The sequence below is a fragment of the Papio anubis genome, chromosome 4 (assembly GCF_008728515.1).
Source record: "Papio anubis isolate 15944 chromosome 4, Panubis1.0, whole genome shotgun sequence".
Classification (NCBI taxonomy): domain Eukaryota; kingdom Metazoa; phylum Chordata; class Mammalia; order Primates; family Cercopithecidae; genus Papio; species Papio anubis.
This window is the reverse complement of record NC_044979.1, coordinates 16,975,570-16,996,994: the sequence shown is the minus strand read 5'-3', so window position 1 is coordinate 16,996,994 and position 21,425 is coordinate 16,975,570. Positions and strand designations below refer to the sequence as shown.

Below are 21,425 nucleotides of genomic sequence, written 5' to 3'. Positions count from 1 at the left end.
CAGGACTAAAGGGGACACCGTGTGAGATTTGCTTCGTACCTGGTGGGTGGTATTTTCTCTTTACTTTTTCTTAAAATCGAGGGCTTACAGTTTGAGTATAGTTTAAATGAATTGTGGCTGATCTCACACATAGCTCTCAAGAAATTGCTCTTTCACTTGATAGGCCAGCCTGCCATGCTTTTTTTTTTTTTTTACAGAAATTTCTCTCACTTGTTTCACTTTATTATTCTTGCTAATGAGATTCCTGACAGTGCAATGTCAAAAGAGAGACATTACCATATTATATTACATGTTGCATTCTGAAGTATTTCGCATCTTTTTATTTGCAAGTGTGCCATGATTATGGGGTTCCACAAATTACCTTGTGTTTGATCTGAAATCTCAAATCCAGCAGCTCACCAAGAGAAACTGCTTAGCTTTCCCTAAAAAAGTCTGGTTAGGACAAATTGCTTTCCAAAATGTGTTAAGCAACAGTAAAGCACAGTACAGGTCAACACTTTCAGGGCTACTTTATATACTTGCCCCATATCTTGGTTGGTTTCTGAACAAAGAATTTTAAAATTCTGATTGTCATTACGTGCTGCCTTGGCTAGGCCCATCCACTGAGTTGCTCTTTGTATTAAGAAAGAAATGGTAGAGATAGGAGAAATCATTTCCTAGCTGGCTATAGAAGACTACAAAGACAGTGGCAAAATGTACTATTGGTAGAGATGAAGGAAACTGAGGAATATGTAGAAGGTAACTGCCTGAGTTGAGATGACCTTCTACTTGGCTAACTAGGGAAAGAAGCAAACTATAAAGGAAATTAAAAAAAAAAAACAAAAACAAAAAATCAGATGATCAGGGCCTCATTAGTAGTAGCACAATATCAACCTGAATAATAATTTAGAATGTTTCTGCATTCCCTCTTGGATTATATCTAAGCTCTTTGTCTGTTATTCCAGGCCCAACTTTCTCTGTCATCACCCCTAATTATGAAATTATGCATCTTTACTTCTAAGCTTTTCCCTCTTTCTCTGGCTGTTATCCTGTTTCCCATACTCTAAGTTTTGTACCCTGACTTTATTCTGTGCCATTCATTTTATAAGCATGGCTGCTCCAATGATTTTAGGCCCTTAATGATTTTTTGTCTCTTTTTGATTCCCCTTACCAATAAGCAGTGATCAGTTTATGCTTTTCTGTATAGTCATTCATTGTTTGCTTTTACTTATTTGGGTCTTATTTTCTCAAATCATAAGCTCCCAAAGTGGGAAATTTATACTTTATATTTCTTCTGTTTCCTCCACATTCATAGTGGATGCTAAATAAATGTATATGATCAGAATCAATAGAGAGCAGTTAATGGTGAGTGATTTGTTAACAGAGATAAGTTTTAAGAGAAGAATCTACTTTATGCCATTTTCTAATTTCGATTAGGTGTCTTCCTCTCTCCAGTAGCTTTTATGTATTTAGCAATAAGCAATAGATTCTCGTTATTCCCAGATTTAACATTTGCCATTTTGAAGCTGTATAACAGGAGTCATGTGAAATTATGCTGGTTTGCACATTTTAATTGAGTGTGCATATGTGCGTTTGTTTGTGTGAGAGGACATGGTGTACAGGATCTAGTCATTTAGCTTGGGATCAGCACATCAGAGCATGCAGCGTCTGCATCTTCGTGTGGCTGCGTCATCCTTTACTCATAGCCCTTTTGAATGTACACTTGACCCGTTGTATCCATAGATGTAAACAAATGCAGAGAGAAAATATTTAGGGAAAAAAAAATTCCACAAAATTCCAAAAAGCAAAACTGGAATTGGCTGCACACCGAGTACTGTGTTGAATCCGTGCAAATGAAGTGATGTGTAGGCATCGTATTAAGTGTTATAAGCAATGTAGAGTTGATTTAAAATATACAAGAGAATGTACATAGATTATGTGGAAATATGCCATTTTCTATCAGGGACTTGAACATCTGCAGACTTTGGACTGAGGGACAACTGTATACCGAACTGTATTCTATGGCTTAAAGGATGTGTTTAAAGGATGTTGTGAATTTAGTGACTCAGGGAGCCTGGTTATATATCTCTCATAAATTGCAAGGATCTTTACTGTATAACTAACTAATTACATATAACTTGACAAGGCATCGAAATGTGGATTTAAAATTGGATGTAATACTCTTTTATACTAAGCCATAACCTCCTAGCTACCAGAATAGCCACTCATAGCAGAGATGTAATTCTAATTTATTGTCTGCCATGAATGGTATCTATCACATGATAGTTCTTTTGATATTCTTATCAGATTTTTATCTTGGTCTTTTCACAGGTACTGGTATCTTGGGCCTCTAAAAATCAAAGCAGCCCATTTTTTCAGCACTCTTAAGGTAAATGTGATTTACAATGTAGATATTTGCTGTGTTATTTTGTTGTTTCTCTGTAATGCAAATATTTGGTATATTTTTTTAATTCCTTGCTACAGATGAATGTGGCATGCTTCAACACTAAAACAGGGCATGTTTGATTAAGTATAAATACAAAAAGCATTCCTGTTTTGATAAGCAGTCACCCCTCATCTACCAACTCATTCCCTCTACTTCCAAACCCATATTTAATCTCTCATTAGCATTCTAATTCCCTTTGCTATTAATTCACTCTCTTGCCAGACAGACCTTGAACATAGTGCCCTATGTCCCACCGATTATTTGTATGCTTGTCTATGTTAGTACCTGGAAATGAATTGAAGATTTGCATCTGAATATGTAATATCTAATTGTACAGGTTTGTGTTTATATCAGTAGGTTTCAAACTATACTAGCTAAGTATGGGTGGTGGTGACTGTATTGGAGAGTATAGGTATGGAACATTTCCATTATCAGAAAAAGTTTTGTTGGGCAGTGCTACTCTATATGATGCAATAGAAAATACTGGCATAGAGAAAAGCCTAACAACTTTTATTAGTGAAAATGCTAATAGAAAAGTCATCTTTACCTGTGGACTACAGACTATATTCAGCTTTTATGCAAATCAAAATGGTATATTCACAGTTTGGCTGGCCAGTCTGAAAATTGGCAGATGGGGTTGGAAAGTAGTGAGAAGTTTGGTTCTAATGTTAATATTCAGAGTTATTGAGTGTTTTTCTAATTATAAAAGTAATACATGTGGAAACATAGCTTCCTTTACCTTTTAAACTTTTGGAAAACATAGCTTCCTTTACCTTTTAAAAAAATTCTGGCTGGATTAAAAAATTAAATGTAAAACCCTAAAATCACTAGACTACTAGAAGTAAATGTATATAATTTTAAAAATGAACTTGGCAGGGCAAGGTCTTTATATACCAAGGGCAAACTGGATTAGTAAAATCGGTTACTCCTCGAGGGAATAATTTCATTGGTGGAGTTCTGAGTGCATTTAGGAAGAAACAGAGTAGCTACATATTTAAATGGAATATAAACTGTTTCCACCGTTTATTCAGCAAACAGTTGTTGATATATGCTTGGGATACAAAGTCAAATGAGACAGGTTTCCTGCCCTCAGTAGAAGTATTCATATGCTGGGAGGGCAGTGTAAGCAAATCAGCAGTTAGGCCGGTGCTGTGAGAGACAGATAGAAAGACTAAGACGGGAGCAGAGAGGAGGGGCATCTCAATCTAGTGAGGGTCAGGAAATCTTCCCAGGGGAGGTGACACTTACACTAAATTTTGAAACATTTAAAGGCTGTGTGAAGTCACAGTGGTGTGACATGGCCCTTAATTATGATTAATGCAGTAAAATGGCAGGAAGTGAAGCCAGTGGGTTAGGTAAGGGCAGGTTATGGCGGGGTTTGATGTGCAATTTGACTTTTATCCTTAAAGCAATGGGGAGTTACTGAGTCTTAAGCAGAGGCATGACATGAGCAGATTTGCATTTTAGAAAAATTGTTTTTTTCTAAACAGAAAAACAGATAGGATGCAGGTAGCTCAAGTCAAGGACATTAGATAGAATATTGTTAAAGTAGTCAGGTGGGAAGTAACATATAGACTAAGGAGGTAACAGTGAGTATTGACAGTAGAAGATGGATTAAAGAACTGTTAAGTTAGAACCTCAAAAGTCAGAAGAATATAGGATTATCAGATTTCTGGTATGAGGGACTAGAGTTTGGTAATTGGAGTTTTCCACTGATGTTGATAATACTAGAGTGAAGAGAGATGAAATTTTCAGTTTAATCTATGTAGAGTTAACATACCTGTGGTACAGACAAGCAAAGATACAATTGTGATTTAGGTCTGGAATTCAGCAGAGAGGTCTGGACTACAGAAACAGATTCAAATGTCATAAGTGTGTGAACAGTGTTGAAATCATGGGTTGGGTGAAATTACCATTCAGTACAGATGGCCAGGAATATCCCTAAGGGACATAAACATTTAAAGAAGTACCAAAAATGACTGAGAAGTGCTAAGAGAAAATGCAGGAGAGAATACTAACGTAGAAGCCAATAGAAGAGAGAATTTCAAGAGAAAAGTAAGAGTTTCAAGAAGCAAAAGCAAAGATTTTAAATATACAGACAAGAGAGTATCCATCAAATTTGGCAGCCTCCAAAAGCTGGGCAGCCTCCAAAGTGTGGTGGCTGAAGCCCGGTTGAAGAAAGTCGAGACATAAAAGTGATGTAAAGAAGTGGAGATGGCAAGGACAGGCTACTCCTTCAAGAAACCTGACTTTGAAGAGAAGGAGATAGGGAAGGCAAAAGCTGAGAGAAACATGGGATCAATATGGAGTTTTTAAAAGTGGAGAATATCCTTGTGTTTCTAGACTGAAGAAAAAGAAAAGAATGTGAGGAGGTGAGGAGAAGGGAGACAGAAAGCATGACTGAATTGGCAAAATCCAAGAGCAGGTAGAAGGGTGTGGGATCCAGAGTCCTGGATTGTCCCTGGACAGGAGAAGGGACACCTTTTTTCATTGATACAGGAGAGGAGTAAAGGGTAGGTCCAGATAAAAATGAGATTAGAGAAAGTTAAGGTATTCTCACTGACGTCCCTGATATTCTCACTGAAGTATAGGAAGCAGTCATCCTGTCAGAAAGGCGGTGGGTAGTGGTATGGGGGATTCTGAAGAAAGATGAATGAAGGAGGAGGCTTAGGATTATCAAGTAGCATTGAAGACCTGAGGCTAACGATTTGTAGACACGAATGCTCCTTTGGGTGACTGCTTTTCCCCATATTAGTACTCAGCAGGAGTATCATTTTCTCCTCTAGTAATACTGAGCCATGATGTAAGAGTACAGGAACTTAGTGACAAGGCTGATCCAGAATTGGGGGTTTCTAGGACATATTGTAGAATAATAAAAACACAGGAGAGCCTGGAGTAAGTGGAAAAAGAAAGCGATTGAAAGTAATGGACTATCAGTTTGGCACTGAGGGAAAATGAGTGGTCAGGGAGTAGAATCCTCAGTGTGATTGAAAACTTGGGGCATTTAGGTCTTCAGAGGCCCACAATAAAACCCCTCTCCTCCTCTTTTTAGTTTGAACCAAGGTATGAAAACAAATGTAGGAACTAGGCAGATGAAGATCAAAACGTCAGCTTTATAAATGTCAGCAGGAGTGGAGGACAGAGCACAGATACGTGGTCTCTATCTGATCTCCTAATACTGTGAACTGAAAGTATCCATTGAAACAGCTCCTTCAGGGCAGAGACCACCACAAGAAGCTAATTTTCACCACATGAAAATTAGAAGAAGCAGTGAACGTTTGAGACAAGGACAGCTGCTGTCAGAGAGAAAAAGGAAGGGGCTGGATCCATGCATTGGTCCTTCTAGACTCAGGGAGGAGTAAGTGGTGGAGTGAGAGAAGCCAGTGTTGCTACTGTTTTGTAATTCACCACCTGGAAACTTGAGAACAGGGAAGCATTTCACCCTAAGAGACACAATGGGCACAAAAGAATCAACCAGAAGAATATGGGATGTGATTAGAGGGTAGGATCTCAGAGTTTTAGATTTCCAAAGTGAAATAGTTCTGGGTGACATTAGGGGCCAGGATGTGGCCATGGAAATGGGTGGATGTGGTGAATTGGAGGTGATGTCAAGGGCTGAGGGGCTAGGGTATAGTTTTAATTATTCATGCGGTCAGGATGTGATCCAGGATGACAGTGAACTTGGGATGCCAGGACGCAGAAGACAAAAAAAAAAAAAAAAAAAAATAGAGTGTAAGGGTGATGGGCTTTGAAGCAGAAGTGAGAAGCCTTGGGCTGGATTGTGAGCCTGGGCTAAACCATTCTGTCCTGTGTGTGGAATAAGATTCCAGAAGTGAGGTAGGTACTTGATGCAACTGGATTTCCTCAGTTTCATTTTGCATCACCATCTGTAAGCCAAAGATGAATTTATTACAGATGACCCTATGTTCATTCACCCTCTTTTTGGACAAGTGTAAATGGTGGTGGTTAGTCCATTTTAGGGGGAGCAGTGGAGGCAGTACTTGCTGAATTCATGGTTTTTAAGATCTAGCTTTAAGAGGAAAAGAAAGCTTGAGGATTCCATGCTCCAAATTAGCATTCCATCCAGTGAGAGGAGATTATTAATTCACTTTCTAGCAGGTATAAAGAGACAAATAAATAACCTTTACTGAGAGAAACTCCCAGAGTGGAATTGTATATGCATAAGAAAATTTTCTCTCTCCACATTAAAAGGAGTGGCCTCAGACTCATCAAGCCTCTATCTCATACACGGGACCTACAGAGAGACCTCCCAGTGAACCAGAGGAGACCCCTGTACAAAGACCTTCTTTGTACAGGAGAATATTACGAAGGCTTGCATCCTACTGGGCACAACCACAGGATGGTGAGCAATGTGGCGACTGAGGATTGGAGGGCCCTGGTCAGTTTAGGAGTGCCCTAAAGTAGACCTCCAAAATCAGTTTGAGAGACTTAACTAGAGCAGGAGAAGCCTTTCAGGAATCACTGAATTGATCCTTCTGTGTGCCACCAGAGCATGCCCAAGCAATGTGCCATCAATGGGCATAGCAGTCTCTGTGCACAATCTTTCTGTTAATGTGACTGCTTTTGGTAGTGATGTTTTAGGCACAGAGATGCCATTTTTACCTCTATGTATAAGAAGCATGAAATAAATAAAATGAAGGCAAAGAGTCAGCAGAAAGGCTTGAGAAACTGAGCTGAGCAGCTAGCAGCTAGCCGTCCGTGGTGGGTGGTTAAATGTTAATGGAAGAAACTGACCTGTATCTAATGGATTCCCACAGCCCTTTCCCAAGAGGTGAGCCCAGAGGTCTGGAAAGATGTGCAGCTGTCCACCGTTGAACTGTCCATCACAACACGGAATAATCAGCTTGACCCGACAGTAAGTGTGCTTTTTTATTAGAAAAGCATTTGGTACCTAAGAAAAGTGACAACAGCTATAGAATGCTCCCACTAATTCAGTTATTTTTATTTTTACCCTGTGGAGATAGAGAGGGCAGGGTCAGGGGAAAGAGGATGTGGTGTGCCTTTAAGGAATAACAGCAATGAGGAGAAGCTGCCACCTGCAGGAGTGGCATAAATGCTTCTGGGGCTCTGATCACATGTTCTGCTCATTGCTTAATTGGCATTCAGAGAACTTCGGGCAAGAGGGCTTTAGAAATGCAAATTAACTATTCCCATTTGTCACTGGAAAAAAATTGTGGAATTTTTACTTGAGTAAATATCCACAATTTTTGTGACTGTACTAAATATGTCAAATTAGATCCTCAGGAGAAAAATACCCACACACGTACATCTGTATCTATATCTACATGTGATTTATTTAGGCCCAATCTATAGGTATGCACTATCCCATATGGTAGCTATTAGCCACATGTGGTTAGTTAAATTTAAATTAATTAGAATTAAATAAAATGGAAAACTTAGTTCCTAAGTCACACTCACCACATTTCAAGTGCCCAACAGCCATATGTGGCTAGTAGCCACCATATTGGAAATCACAGGTATACAGCCTGTCTGTCAGTGCAGAAGGTTCTGTTGGGTGGTCCTGCTATAGAAAACACACCCGAAAGTATTGAAATAAAGCAGGCATTGGCAAACTGGTCTGCCACCTGTTTTGTATAGCCCAGAAGCCAAGAATCTTCTAATTTTAAATGATACAAAGAAAATCAAAAGAATAATTTTTGTGAACAGAAAAATATGTAAAATTCAAGTTTCAGTATCCATAAATAAAGTTTTATTGGAGCACAGCCATATTCATTCACAAATACATTGTCTGTGGCTGCCTTTGTGCTATAGGGGAGAGCTGAGTAGTTGTGACAGATTGTATGGCCCAAAGCCTAAAATGTTTATTATCTGGTCACTTACAGAAAAAGTTTACTGACCCTGGTATAGAGAAAACCTTGGTAATATACCAATAGGAAAGTAATTGTTAACTGGACTAATTACATTCAGCTTTTATGCAAATTAGTCTGTTCACAGTTGTCTAGGCCAGTCTGAAAATTAGCAGATGGAGTTGGAATGTCGTGAAAAGTTTGATTCCAATATTAATAGAGTGATAAAGTTTGATTCTAATATTAATATTCAGAGTATTGAGTTGTTTTCTAATTATGAAAATAATACATGTCCATTGCAAAACATTTGGAAAATATAGCTTCCTTCATCCTATAAAAAAATTCTAGTTTGATTAAAGAACTAAATGTAAAATAATAAAATGATTAAAGTATTAGGGTAAACGGCACATGTTTATACCTATGTAACAAGGCTGCACATCCTGTGTATGTACCCCTGAACTTAAAATAGAAGTTTGAAGTTAAAAAAGTATTAGGGTAAAATCTAAGTGATTATCAGTATAAACTTAAGGAGGACAAAGCCTTTCTAAGCATGACATTTAAGGCAAAAATCATACTGATGCATTTGTCTTTTTATTTAAAAAGATATTCTAAACTTTTAAATGACATATTGGGAAAAGTATTATCATGTGATAAACCAGGAATTCACTTTTCTTGTAACAAGCTCTTAGGATAAAGCAATAAGAAATGGGCAAAGGACTAATATAAAAAGTGAGCAAGGGGTAAGAATAGAAAATTCATAAAAGAAATAAGCATTTGAAAAAATAGCTTATATTTGCTATTTACTACATGCTGGGCACTGTCCTAAGAATTTTACATAATATTATGTAATCCTTATAGGTAAATATCTTTATCTGCATTTTGTAGGTAAGGAAACAGAGTGATTTTGGCAAAGAAATACAAATTAAAATAGTAACATTGAATTGTCATGACTAAAAAGCATGTTATAGGTTAAAAGCTTGGTGGTGTGTGTTTGTGATGGGAATATAAATTGGAACATCCTATCTCAGCAACTGGGTATAGTATCTATGAAGTGTCTAAAATATATGCATACCTTTGGCCCTATCAGGTGTATTTCTAAGAATTTATCCTACTGAAATAATCTGATGAATATATAATGTAGGCAGTCCTTTTTTACATAATGGAAATCTGAAAAACACGTGAAAGTGGATATATGAATGCTAAAAAAAAAAAAAAAAAATTCTGTTCCAGAGGAATTTAAAAGAGAAAGATAAAATTTCTAATTATACATCTCCTTTATACCAAGTCTTTAATAATATGTATTTCGAGTATTTTGTTCATGTTCTTTACCATTGTTCTTTTCTCTGATGACTGAGTACCAGTGAATGGATTAAGTTCAGTGAGTATGTGATGGCGATCAAGATTAGCCACACTCACAATGCCAAGTGCTTTTTATCTTTGTGCCTATTATAAAAGTATACGATACTGTGCTGCTTATCACTAGTAGTAGCAAATTCATTTCTTTTTTGCACAATTCTTTATAAAAATAAAAGCAAATGCAATACATTAAAGGCAATGTAGCTGCCGTGTAATAGCTCAAAATGTTCACTTATTAAAACCAGTACATTCAGTGTATGAAAGAAGCTGTAGAAGTGTAGAATGTGTGAAAATTAGGATCTCTTATACAACTATGCTCACTGTATTTATAATAGTAAAATATTTGCAATGAACTAATCAGACTGAATAAATTTTGGTACATTTATTAAAAATCATGTCTATTATAGATGTATTATTTTCTATCTATTGACATGGGAAAAAAGATTTGCAACATAGTTCCATTTTTCTTTAAAAAGGAAATACCCCCACTTATAAGTGAGTTTTGTGAATGATGGAGGTAAAGCTCCAATTTTATGTTCTTTCCAAATAGAAAGTTGGTGCCAGTTGTCCAAGCACCATTTATTGAAATCTCCATTTTCCCCCACTGATCTTCAATAGACCTCTGCCGTACATCATGTCTATATACATGTAAATGTTTCTAGTCTCTTTCTTCTATTGTTGTTCCATTTTCTCATACTTACATTAATACTCTGCTTCTCTTAATTATTACAGTTTTATAATAAGTTCCATGTTTTTCTTTTTTTAAAACAGTCTCCTGGCTATTCTTAGCTCATTTGAGTTCTATGAATATTTTAGAATGTTTATTAAATTCCACATAGAAATGTTATAATATTGATCTCACTGCATTGTACCCATAGATCAATTTGGAGAGAAATGACATTTCTACAATATTGACTCCTCTCGAATATGAACGGGGTGTATCTCTTCATTTGTTTAGGGCTTCAATGTCTTTCAATGAAGTTTTATAGTTTTCTCTAGAATATCCTGTCTTTTGCTGGATATATTCCCAGTTATCTTAATTTTTATGCTATTCTAAATAATATCTCTTAAAATTTCATTTTCTGTCTGATTTAGTAGATGGACATATAATTTACTTTTTATATCAATGCTGAATCAGCAACCTAATTAAATTATTATTAATTATTCTAACTTTCTTTCAATGAATTCTTTCAAATTTTCTATAGATTTCGTCATGGCCAATGCAAATAGTGCAAGTTTTGTTTTCTCTCTTCAAATACTTATCCTTACAATCCTTCATTTTACTTAGAGCACTGGCTAGGACCTCAGTACATGGTTGAGTAGAAGTAGCAATAACAGGAGTCCCCATCGTCTTTCTTATTTCTGATTTAGAGAGAAAGTCTTCATTGCTTCATTCTTGTATTTAATGTGTTTTCTTTTTTTATAGATACCCTTTATCAGATTAAGGAAGTTCCTTTCTATTCCCAGTTTGCTAACCATTTTTATCTTTCATGTTAAATATCTTAGATACTTAATTTTATTAAGTACTCTTCCAGCATCTATTGAGATAATAAAGTTTCCTCATTTAATCTGTCAAAGCAATAAAATGAATTGATTTTTGAATGCTAATGTGAGACTTTTGGCCAAGATGGAGCAAAAAGCACCAGCTTTATACCTTAAACACCTTAAACATTAGACAAAATCTATGAAAAAACTGTATGAGACATTGGTATGAGACAAGCAGCATAGGTCAGTGAGTCCAGAGAGCAGGGAGTCAAACACGGTGAGCCTGACGCTTGCCCCAGCAGACTGCTGGAGAGAGGCCACTGCCTGTGGAGAGGGAGCCCACACAGCCAATGGCCCCCCTCGGTTGAGGGGCCTTTGAGAATTCTGAGAAATCAAGGCAGCTAGAATTGCAAGGCAGGATTCAAGAAAACCACATGGAGAGGAGAGCCACACCCAGAACCAAGCTAGAAGTTTATGGAGGTTTCCTCTGGAGTCTTCAGCTGAGTACTGACAGGTGCATGCATGTGAGAAACCACCACTTGAGATGGAGGTTGAGTTAGCAATGAGCAGACGGGACAGTCTCCGGAGCGTCAGTCCTCTCACAAAGCCAGGAATAGTTCGTGTTCGAACCAATTAGAGTAGAAAATCCTCTTCAGACATGGGGCACTGGGTAATGTCCTCAGAAAGGTATCACCTCACTAGTGAGTCAAAATTAATTCTAGACTAAAGGCTGCCCTGTTCCCTGTTAACAAAGCTAAAGGCTCATCTCCAAAGAACCACAGTTTCTTTATAGGTAACTTAATTGTGCTCCCAGAACAAAGCTTTAGAACAGGGGTCAGCAAAGGACAGCCCACAGGCCCGAATGGCCTGCTGCCTGTATTTATACACGCTTGAAGCTAACAATATTTTTTACATTTTTAAATCATTGAAAAAAACCAAGAGTATTTTTCTCTTACGTGTGGAAATTGTCTTCAAATTTCAGTGTCTGTAAGTCAAATTTTACTGGAACACAAGCACGCTAATTCATTCTCTGGCTGCTTTCAGCCACCATGGCTGGGTTGAATAGCTGTGAGAGAGACCTCATGGTCTGCAAGCCTTCAGTGTTCACTCTCTGGCTCTTTACCGAAAATGTTTCCCAACCTTGTTCTAGCTGAAGCGTGGCTCTCCCCTGGGCTCTGTCTTTCCCACAGCCTTTAAGCAGTGGCTGTGTTTTCTTTCTTTTCCTCCCCTTGTATGCTGGGCCTGGTGACTGGTGGTTGTCCTCCTGTCTCGTCACTGCTTTAACCCATTCTTCCTCCTCCTCTCTAACTCTCCCCCCAGCCCCACCTCTCAGTGTCTTATTGTCAGAGCAGATCATTGCTCCTGGGAGCTCCTGAACCCTGGGCCATTCTTACACATTTATCTAGAAAGTTAATTCCTAGCCCACTGTCTCCCTCTCCAATACTACTCCTGTCTTAATTCTCAACACGGCAGCCAGAGTGATCCTATTGAAATGAAGCCAGAACGTATTTCCCTCCTTAAAACCCTCCAGTGGCTCTCTGCTTCATTCAGCCTAAATGCCAGCTTCCTCACCATGGTCTATGAGGCTCTGCTGATGTAGCTCCTCTCTTCCCTCTGTCTTCCTCACTGTTGTCCCTGTCACTCGCTCTGCTCCAGCCACACGGGCTTCCTTGCTGTTCTGTGCTGTCAGACATGTTCCCCCACCACCGCCTGAAGGCCTCTGCCCCAGTAATTACCCTTGCATGGATTCCTCATCCATGGATTAGGGGTTCTCAAAGTCCCATCCTTAGGTCAACATATCAGTATCACATGGAAGTTGCTGGAGATGAAAATTCATGGGCCTCACCCCAGATCTACTGAACCAGAAACTTGGGATGGGGTGAGTCTGAGTTTAAAAAAAAATATTTTTATTGATTGATTGATTGAGACGGAGTTTCACTCTTGTCACCCAGGCTGGAGTACAATGGCGCGATATTGGCTCACTGCAATCTCCGCCTCCCAGGTTCTAGCGATTCTCCTGCCTCAGCCTCCTGAGTAGCTGGGATTACACGCACCTGCCACCATACCCTGCTAATATTTGTACTTTTAGTAGAGACGGGGTTTCACTGTGTTGGCCAGGCTGGTCTCGAACTCCTGACCTCAGGTGATCCACCCGCCTTGGCCTCTCAAAGTGCTGGGATCACAGGCGTGAGCCACTGCACCTGGCCAAAAATTTATTTATTTTTTAGTTGACAAAGAGAAACCAGAGTCTGAGTGTTGCCTGCTCTCCAGTGACACTTGCTAAAGTTTGAGAACCACTGCTCTGGATGTCCACATCGCTGACTCCCTCACCTCCTTCAGGTCTCTTTTCCAAGGCTTCTCCATGGAACCCCCTTTTATAATGCAGCCACTGCCATCAGCGCCACCTCATGTTCCTTGCTCTGCTTCTTTGTTCCTTTTTTCTAATATACTCTGAAATACTTGTGGTATCCTTATTTTCTAACACAGTTTATAATTTACCTTTTACTATGATCTATCTATTCCCTCCAGTCTCTACGGTAGAAAGAAAGTTCTTTGTAGGCAGAAATTCATGTGCATTTTGTTCATTGGTGTAACCCAAGCTCCGTGGATTCATGGTGCATGATTGGTACTCAGCAAGTAGCTGAATAAAAGGTGAACTTTCAAAGTCATCCACTTTATGTTTTGTAATTCTTAGTTGAGAGTTAGTTGTTCTTTGTTACCCTTCAATCTTAGGCAAAGGCTTTACGGCTCTCAGAGGCCTGTGGGTTATCCTGGGCCTGATGATTTTGAATCTACCCCCAAAGAAACAAGACTTCTATTTGATGCTGACATAGAAGTTGTGGGATTCATTTACAGAGGGCTAGGTTTGTGTGACTAGTCACTGACTGGTAGCAAGTTATGGGAAGTAGTCCAAGAATCAAGTCTGTTCTATAGCCATTTTGTCATAGCTCAAATCATCCAGAGCTTTCTGTGGCTGGAAATGGAAAGTTTTTAAACATTATCATAGAATAAATGGATTGCTATTTTTCAACTCTGGTTGCATACCAAATTTGTATGTAGAGCATTTAAAGGAGCACAGGCACCTGGGCTCTCCACACCAAGCAGCTGATTCCATGCTGTGATGTGAAGCTGATGTACAGTGAACACTAAGATTGCTGGGATGGGCTGAAAGCTTGGCCTGCAAGGGAAGTAATCCTAGAGACTAAAACAGTTAATAATTACTAGTGAGTGACAGAACGTCCAGAACCTCCCACTCTGAGTTTTCTGTTTGCTTATGTAGTAAAAAAAAGCCAAGCAATGGAAATGAATTTTCTATAAATTATACCTCAGTAAAGCTCTTAGTGAAAAAAAAAAAAAAGACTGAGAATAGGTTCAGAATTAAATCACTACAAGTAGAGTCCCCTATTTGTACATAGCTTCAAACTATGAACCATCAAAGCTGAGGATGACAACAGGCTGCATTAGCCAAATTTTAAGAGTAATGACGTTAGTGTTCTTAACCTTTTTAGAGCAAAGAAGATTTTCTGAATATCTGCATTGAACCTGACACCATCAGCAAAGGAGACTTTATAACTATAGGGTAAGTGGACTGGGGCTCATAGGAAATGAGGCTTGTGATTTTTTCAGATTGTACTATTCAGAGTGTCCCATGAAGTCTAAGACAGAGATCCAGCCACAGCCTTGTCTTGTTTGGGAATTTCGATGTTCTTTCTTTCCTAGGGGCTGACATGTATAGTGCCCCTCTCCTGTGCTGGTCGTCACTGTTCATTTTGTGGGGATCAGAATGTAAGAGCAGTTTTTGTTTTTCAATTGAAACCAAAGAATTCAATGGAGCATGACACAGCGTCAAGAACTTTGGTTTCAGGGTCAAAGAGCTGAATGCAAATTTTGATTCTGCCACTTACCCGACGTCATGACTCGGATCATTTAGCGTCTGAATCCTTTCCCCATCTACAGAATGAAATAAGACAATCGTCTCTGCCGATCTCAGGACCGGCGTTCAGCCTTGAGTAAGAGAATGTGTGTCAAGTCTTTTTATTTTGTGAAGCACTTCACAGTATCCATTACTGTTTATGTCAGTTCACCACGTCCTCCTTATTGCCAGGGCCTTCATGGAAAACTGGAAAAGGTATTGAGTACCTTGGGCATTTCCCAGGCCTTTTTCCCTTTCCAACGCAGAATACCCTTCCAAGTCCTGTGATTTGTTAAGTCCTACCTCTGCCAGAATTGTATTGGTTAAGAACACTATAAATCCTCCTTCAGAGCATCTGAGGAGCTGGTGTGTTGCCATGCCAACTGGTAATTTGCTCAGCTCTGCTTTTCTGTGCTTTGTCTCAGAGCTCCCTCTCGTGCCCACTTAGGGATCACACATTTCTGTTGCAGCGGCCTGGTCTCCATGGCTACTTCATTATCTACACAGGCACATAAGTTTGTTGTTCTTGCCTTTGGCATAAATTCTTCAGAGACTGAATAGCTGATTCTGCAGCCTTTGATTTTCTTGCTGTATCTATAGGAAAAAGAAGGGAAAATCCTGTTCCTTCTACGGAATGTCCAGAAATCACACAATCTTCATTGACAGTCTGGCCAGCGAGACCAGCAATATTCAAATCTCCTTTATGATACTGGGATCCAGAAATAGAGACCCCAATTCTATTGCTAAGGTTAGGCGAAGCCACTATGTTCTGCATTGTTAGCACCAGTGGCAGCCACAGTGTCCTTCTGTTCTCTACAGGAAGTGAAATCAAGCAATGTCTGTTTCCTCTGGATATCTGAAGAGAACATTGTGAAGTTGCATTAGAAAACTCTGATACCATTTCGTAGAATTACTGTTGTTAATGAATGATAAATAATGGACTAGTTTACCTGGATTAGCTTTTACTGTACTTCCACTGCCTAAAGGATATATCTGCATGAGGTGGAGTGTGTGTCTGAATATGCACTGGAAATTTTACTCCATAGTCACTTACTCAAGGTAGATATTGTATGCCAAATAGACTGTGTTATAAATACAGTCATCCCACAGTATCCTTGGGGGATTGGTTCCAGGACCTCCCTCAGATACCAAAATCCAGATTCTCAAGTCCCTTCTATATAGTGGCATGGTATTTGCATAGACGTATGCACATCCTCCCTGTGGACATTAAATCATCTCTAGATTACTTATAATACCCAATACAATGTAAATGCTATGTGGATAGTTGCTGTACTGTATTCTCTAGGGGATAAGAGTCTGTACATATTCAGTACAGTTGCAAAAATAGGTATTTTCTATCCTCGGTTGCTTGAATCCACAGGAGTGGGACCCACAGATAGGAAGGGTTATCAGAGAACTTCTAAGACTAGTTGTTCATATACATAAAAATATCTACATTAAAGTAAAAATATTTTCTCCTTCAAGTAATAAATCACAAGAAGTACCAAATACCAGAAGTTTAGTTCTTTTCCTAAAGAATTGAATTTCATTCTAATTTTTAAATTTGAGACTAACAATCTGAGAATTAGTTACATGTGGAATGATTATTTTTAAATCAATCAATTTTCAAATCAAGAGCATTTCAGAGAAAGTCATAACTTCATGCACAGTTCTCTACATTCAGTCTAGAATATATCACAATGCTAAGCAAGAATCACTGTGGAAAAATTATTTACAGAACTCTGTGGCTTAATAGACCATCTGTCCACTTATGTAACCTCATAAAAAGGGGGAAAGAAGTTGCTACGTTGTTGCAACCTAATGCAGTTGCCATCACTGGTCTTAAGCTTGCTTTTTCCTGTGCCCACAGAAGTCGAAAGGTGAGAAACCCCAAGCTGCATGCTGAGGGCACGGAGTGTCTCCAAGCCAGCCGGTGCACCTTGCTTGTCCCCGAGGTGAGTGGGGAAGGGGTCGGAAGATCCACAGCATTTGATTCGTTCGTCGTCGGCCTGCCCCTCTGCTGTGTCCCATCCTTCCTCTCTGTTAGCTAACCCACACACTTAGGCACGTATTGTGTGCCAAGCATTTTGCCAGGCTCTGGGTCATATTAGCGGGGAGCCGAAAAGGATGGCAGAATCCCCTTCGGAGTCATGGATTTAGAGTTGGACTCTTGAAGACTCCCATCATTTTCAAGCCAAGGTTCTTCCCTCAAGTGGTTTTTAGGTCTCCTTTTATTTTTCTATATGTAAATAGTGCAGAAGGTGACTACATTAAGACAGAGAATTGTCTAGCTGGCAAATGTTAATAGTTGCTTTTACTTTAACATTTTATATAAAGGATCTGGAAGCAGTTTTCAGTTCAACACTGAATTTTTCTGTATTACAAAATGCCATGCTTAGAATAACCTATATAAGTGAAAAAAATGGAAATAGAATCTGGAATTGGGAGGTTATTCAATTGGCAATACGGAAAAGAGGCTCTTCAGATAGCCTTTGAAGACATGTGGCCATTATATTACTGTATTCAGACAAGACTATAGGTAAAGAGAAGGTATCCCCATAGTGACTGGCATCACAGTTTCGATATAAATGTTGAATTAAATGCATGAGTTATGGAAGCGTTTCATAGACTCTGTAATGATATTAATGTTCGTATACCTTAGGTATATCAAGCTAAGCAAGTCTTAGAGAATAATGAAAATGATCCAGCAGATATAATAGCTTGTCATAAGAGAATTAGCTGTCTTTCTCTATTTTTATTTGAGAAGGATTAGCATAATATAGAAGGACTATGTTTATGAGTTCCTTAAGACGTTGCAGGACCCTTGCCTTTTAATACATATTTCAAAATTATAACCATGTTGTTCAAATCCCAAAATACTCTGGGAGGAGATAGGGGCTAAAAAAAGAAAATAAATCCTTTTTCATGGATGGTAGAATTAGGATGTTTCCAGAACCAGCACTGTGCCATCATAGAGTAGGCACTGAATGTTTTTGTAAAAGAACGTTAGGGTAATCCTCAAGAGAGGATGTTGTTTTCCGTAATGAACTTGTTCTGGTGCTGTTGTGAGACCCCAACTCCAGTAGGCCACTGATGTGGGTTTGAGCTGTTCTGAATGTTCTCTTCTCCCAGGGAGCAGGGGGCTCTTTTAGCATTGACAGTGAGGAGTATGAAGCGATGCCTGTGGAGGTGAAACTGCTCCCCAGGAAGCTGCAGTTCTTCTGTGATCCTAGGAAGAGAGAACAGATGCTCGCAAGCCCCACCCAGTGAGCAGCAGAAGACAAGCGCTCTGAGACCACACTTTAGGCCACCCGTGGGACCAAAAGAACAGGTGCCTCAACCATCCCAACAGTGTCGTCAGAGGGTCCCCAGGGCATTTTCATGGCAAGTACCCCTCTGCCCCCACTCCAGCAGTGCTTCCCAAAGTGTGCTCTGTCACCTGCTTTGCAATCCGCTTCCATTAGTGCATGTTTTATTTTGGTGTGACGGTTGGCGCTCCTAAACACGAACTTTCCTCAGGCTGGTTCAAGATGGAAAAGGACTTTCTTCTGTTTTCTTCCAAATGCAACCACAGTGGAGAGCCCACAGTGGGCTTAGCCTGCCTACGCCCTTCCATTTCTGTTCTTTGACCGTGCTAGGAATTCCAGGAAAGTGCATTCTTTCCCTGGCGACCTTTTCCTATTTCTAGGCTCCTTCACGTGTGCTGCTGTTTTGTGAGCTCCGGCTCCTGTTTAGCTTTTATTTCAGTTCTATCCTCAGTCCAGAAATGTAGGCGAGGTTGGTTCCCTCTTCAGCCATGGCTACAATACTGTAAATTGCTAGTTTTTATTTTTTTAAGTAGTGCTTCCTAAATGGTTTGCATGAGAGCCATCTGGGGTACATGTTGAAAATTGATTTATTTGGGGTCTACCCCAAACCTAATAACCCAATTTGGGGATGGGGTCCAGGAATATGCATTTTTAAAAAGTCAGCTGCCCTTCCCAGGTGATTCTGTAAGTTGTCCCTCAACCGTCCTTGGAGAAATAGTGTTTTAAAGCAGTGGTCCACAAAGTATTCTGCTCACGTGCCCCCCAGAAGTATTTTGAAAAATCATGTATCCCCTCACCCATCTAAGTTGACATCTAAAAGTTTTCATGGGAAGTTAAATAGTTGACAAAGTATGTATTTGCTGGTGTCGTGTAAATATTGGTATTCTAAAATAAAAACTGTTACATCACTATTTTAAACATATCCAGTACAATTTAAATATCGTAACAATTTGACACCCTTCATTCATTTATAAAAATAAATGAGCTAGTTCTTTAGTAGTTGAACATTTCAAATTGGCTTTTCTCCTTCTGTATTTCTATACTACTTCTCAGCCAAGAATCCTATCAGAATGTAATCTATTATGCCTGCCATCTTTTAATCATTCACTCCATTATCTTGTCAACAAAAAATATAAATGGAAATAAGTTTTTTTAGTTCTTGCTTTAAGTGTTTATCTATCTCAGTCCAGAACAAATGTTATCATAATTATTGGTATATAATGAAAACGGTATTAATATAATTCTTTGATGATTAAAAGTTGTTTTATTAGAATGTTCTTTATCCTAATTAGTTCATTTATCCAAGAATACATGAATGTGATTTACAGCTGAGATGGGGTTCAACCTCAGCTGTATTCCTTGTTTCATTTCTTTATAGATGTAAGCACATAAATTCTATGGAACAGAATTATGTTAGCAATGTCGTACAGTTCTTTGAATTCCTTTGGAATTTCGACAAAGATCACAGTGCCCTATCATCAAGAATTATTAATGATGATCTATCAACTAACAACTTGATTAGATTCTCCTTTAGTCTGTTGAAAGCAGAGAACTAAAATCCACCTGATTTGCCAGGGCTTTGCCAGCCAGTCATTAGCACCGTTTTTACTACCGCAGACATTTTCCTTTGTTCATTGCCCCTGAGGTTCTCACACTCTAGGGGGCAGTGCACCACAGGAAGATCAATGAGGGAGGATTGCCAGGGGGAAGGGGAGGAAGCAGAGCTGGCAGGCCTTAGCTGCAGGCTCTCAGGCAGATCCCTTTTAAAACAGAGTACATACACCATGCCCCCACATCCCATGGAGATGGGAGAGAGACCAATGCTTGAGTAGATTACAGAACAGCTATGAAAAGTCCATGAATGAAGATCACAAAAAGGAAGGCTTTCTTATTTCACACTGTATTCTTTAGGGTGGTAAAAGTTCTGCTTTTAGCAAAAACGTAACAGATGGTTCCAAACATCAGCATAAAAATCACTCATCCCATACCACCCACAGGTAGGGAGGAAGGATGCTGTGGTATATGAAAACAAAAGTTTTCACCTGAGCCGAGAGCATTTCGCATATCGTGGTTCTGTAACAGTTCCAAGGACCAGTGCAGAATCTGGCTTTCTTCTCTGATAGGCTACCAGTGTGTGTTTGTGTGCTCATGTTATGGTTCTAATCATAATGGTACATATAACTGAGGAAGGATATGGAAGCCACTTTAGAACCCTATTCATTTTTAAATATAAAGATGCCTTGTTTCCTTGATTCAGGCTCTTTCCTGTGAGGGCTTGGTTTCCTTATTGTTGACTGCTTTGTTCTTTGCCTTGTCCTTCCCTATAAAGCCTGCATGGAAGACGTTTACCAGTGCAACTAAGAGAGAGTGACCTGAGTGAGGCTTGTCAGCCAAAGCTGGAATGCTGAGCTATCTAGAGGAGAACCTAATAACCCAATTTGGGGATGGGGCCCTGGAATCTGCATCGGGAAGTCGGCCACCCTTCCCAGGTGATTCCGTTTAGTACAAACTTTTTGACAGATTAATTTCACTCAGATGCAAAGATTAATCCCAGCACTTTAGGAGGCCAAGGCGGGTGGATCACCTGAGGTCAGGAGTTCGAGACTAGCCTCGCCAACATGGTGAAATCCCGTCTCTACTAAAAATGCAAAAATTAGCTGGGTGCGGTGGCAGGCGCCTGTAGTCCCAGCTACTCTGGAGGCTGAGGCAGGAGAATCACTTGAACCCGGGAGGCAGAGGTTGCAGTGAGCCGGGATCACACCACTGCACTCCAGCCTGGGTGACGGAGCAAGACTCCATCTCAAAACAAACAAAAAACCATAGTTGCTCTCTGTAAGATAGAGTTTAAGATAAAGTTTATAAAGCTTTTTTCCTTTCCTCACAGCTGCTTTGCACATATTTGGATGCAGTTATATTTCCTAAGTGCCAGTGCTTCACATATGTAACTGATGCATCGGTTCTCACAACCCTAGGAAGTAGGTACAGGTTGAGCATCCCTAATCTGAAAAGGTGAAATCTGAAATCCTCCAAAATCCAAAACTTTTTGAGTGCCACCATGATGCTTAAAGGAAGTGCCCAGTGGAACATTTTGGGGTTTGGATTTATAATGC

At 39.4% G+C, this 21,425-nt stretch overlaps 2 protein-coding genes across 6 annotated transcripts in view; one reads left to right on the top strand and one right to left on the bottom strand.

Annotated features, from left to right (window-relative positions):
• AGK (acylglycerol kinase) overlaps window positions 1–19,588 on the top strand; it is a 144,310-nt gene extending 124,722 nt beyond the window's left edge. For all 5 annotated transcript variants that reach the window (XM_003896693.5, XM_009203987.4, XM_009203988.4 and 2 more), the window contains 6 exons: window positions 2,311–2,368; window positions 6,638–6,788; window positions 7,204–7,301; window positions 14,604–14,674; window positions 16,878–16,962; window positions 18,140–19,588. In XM_003896693.5, coding sequence (XP_003896742.1) covers window positions 2,311–2,368; window positions 6,638–6,788; window positions 7,204–7,301; window positions 14,604–14,674; window positions 16,878–16,962; window positions 18,140–18,277 — 601 coding nt within the window. In that variant the 3' untranslated portion in view covers window positions 18,278–19,588. The remainder of the gene's footprint in view (window positions 1–2,310; window positions 2,369–6,637; window positions 6,789–7,203; window positions 7,302–14,603; window positions 14,675–16,877; window positions 16,963–18,139) is intronic.
• DENND11 (DENN domain containing 11) overlaps window positions 13,257–21,425 on the bottom strand; it is a 54,377-nt gene continuing 46,208 nt past the window's right edge. The window contains exon 10 of the mRNA XM_031665077.1: window positions 13,257–15,601. Coding sequence (XP_031520937.1) covers window positions 15,507–15,601 — 95 coding nt within the window. The 3' untranslated portion in view covers window positions 13,257–15,506. The remainder of the gene's footprint in view (window positions 15,602–21,425) is intronic.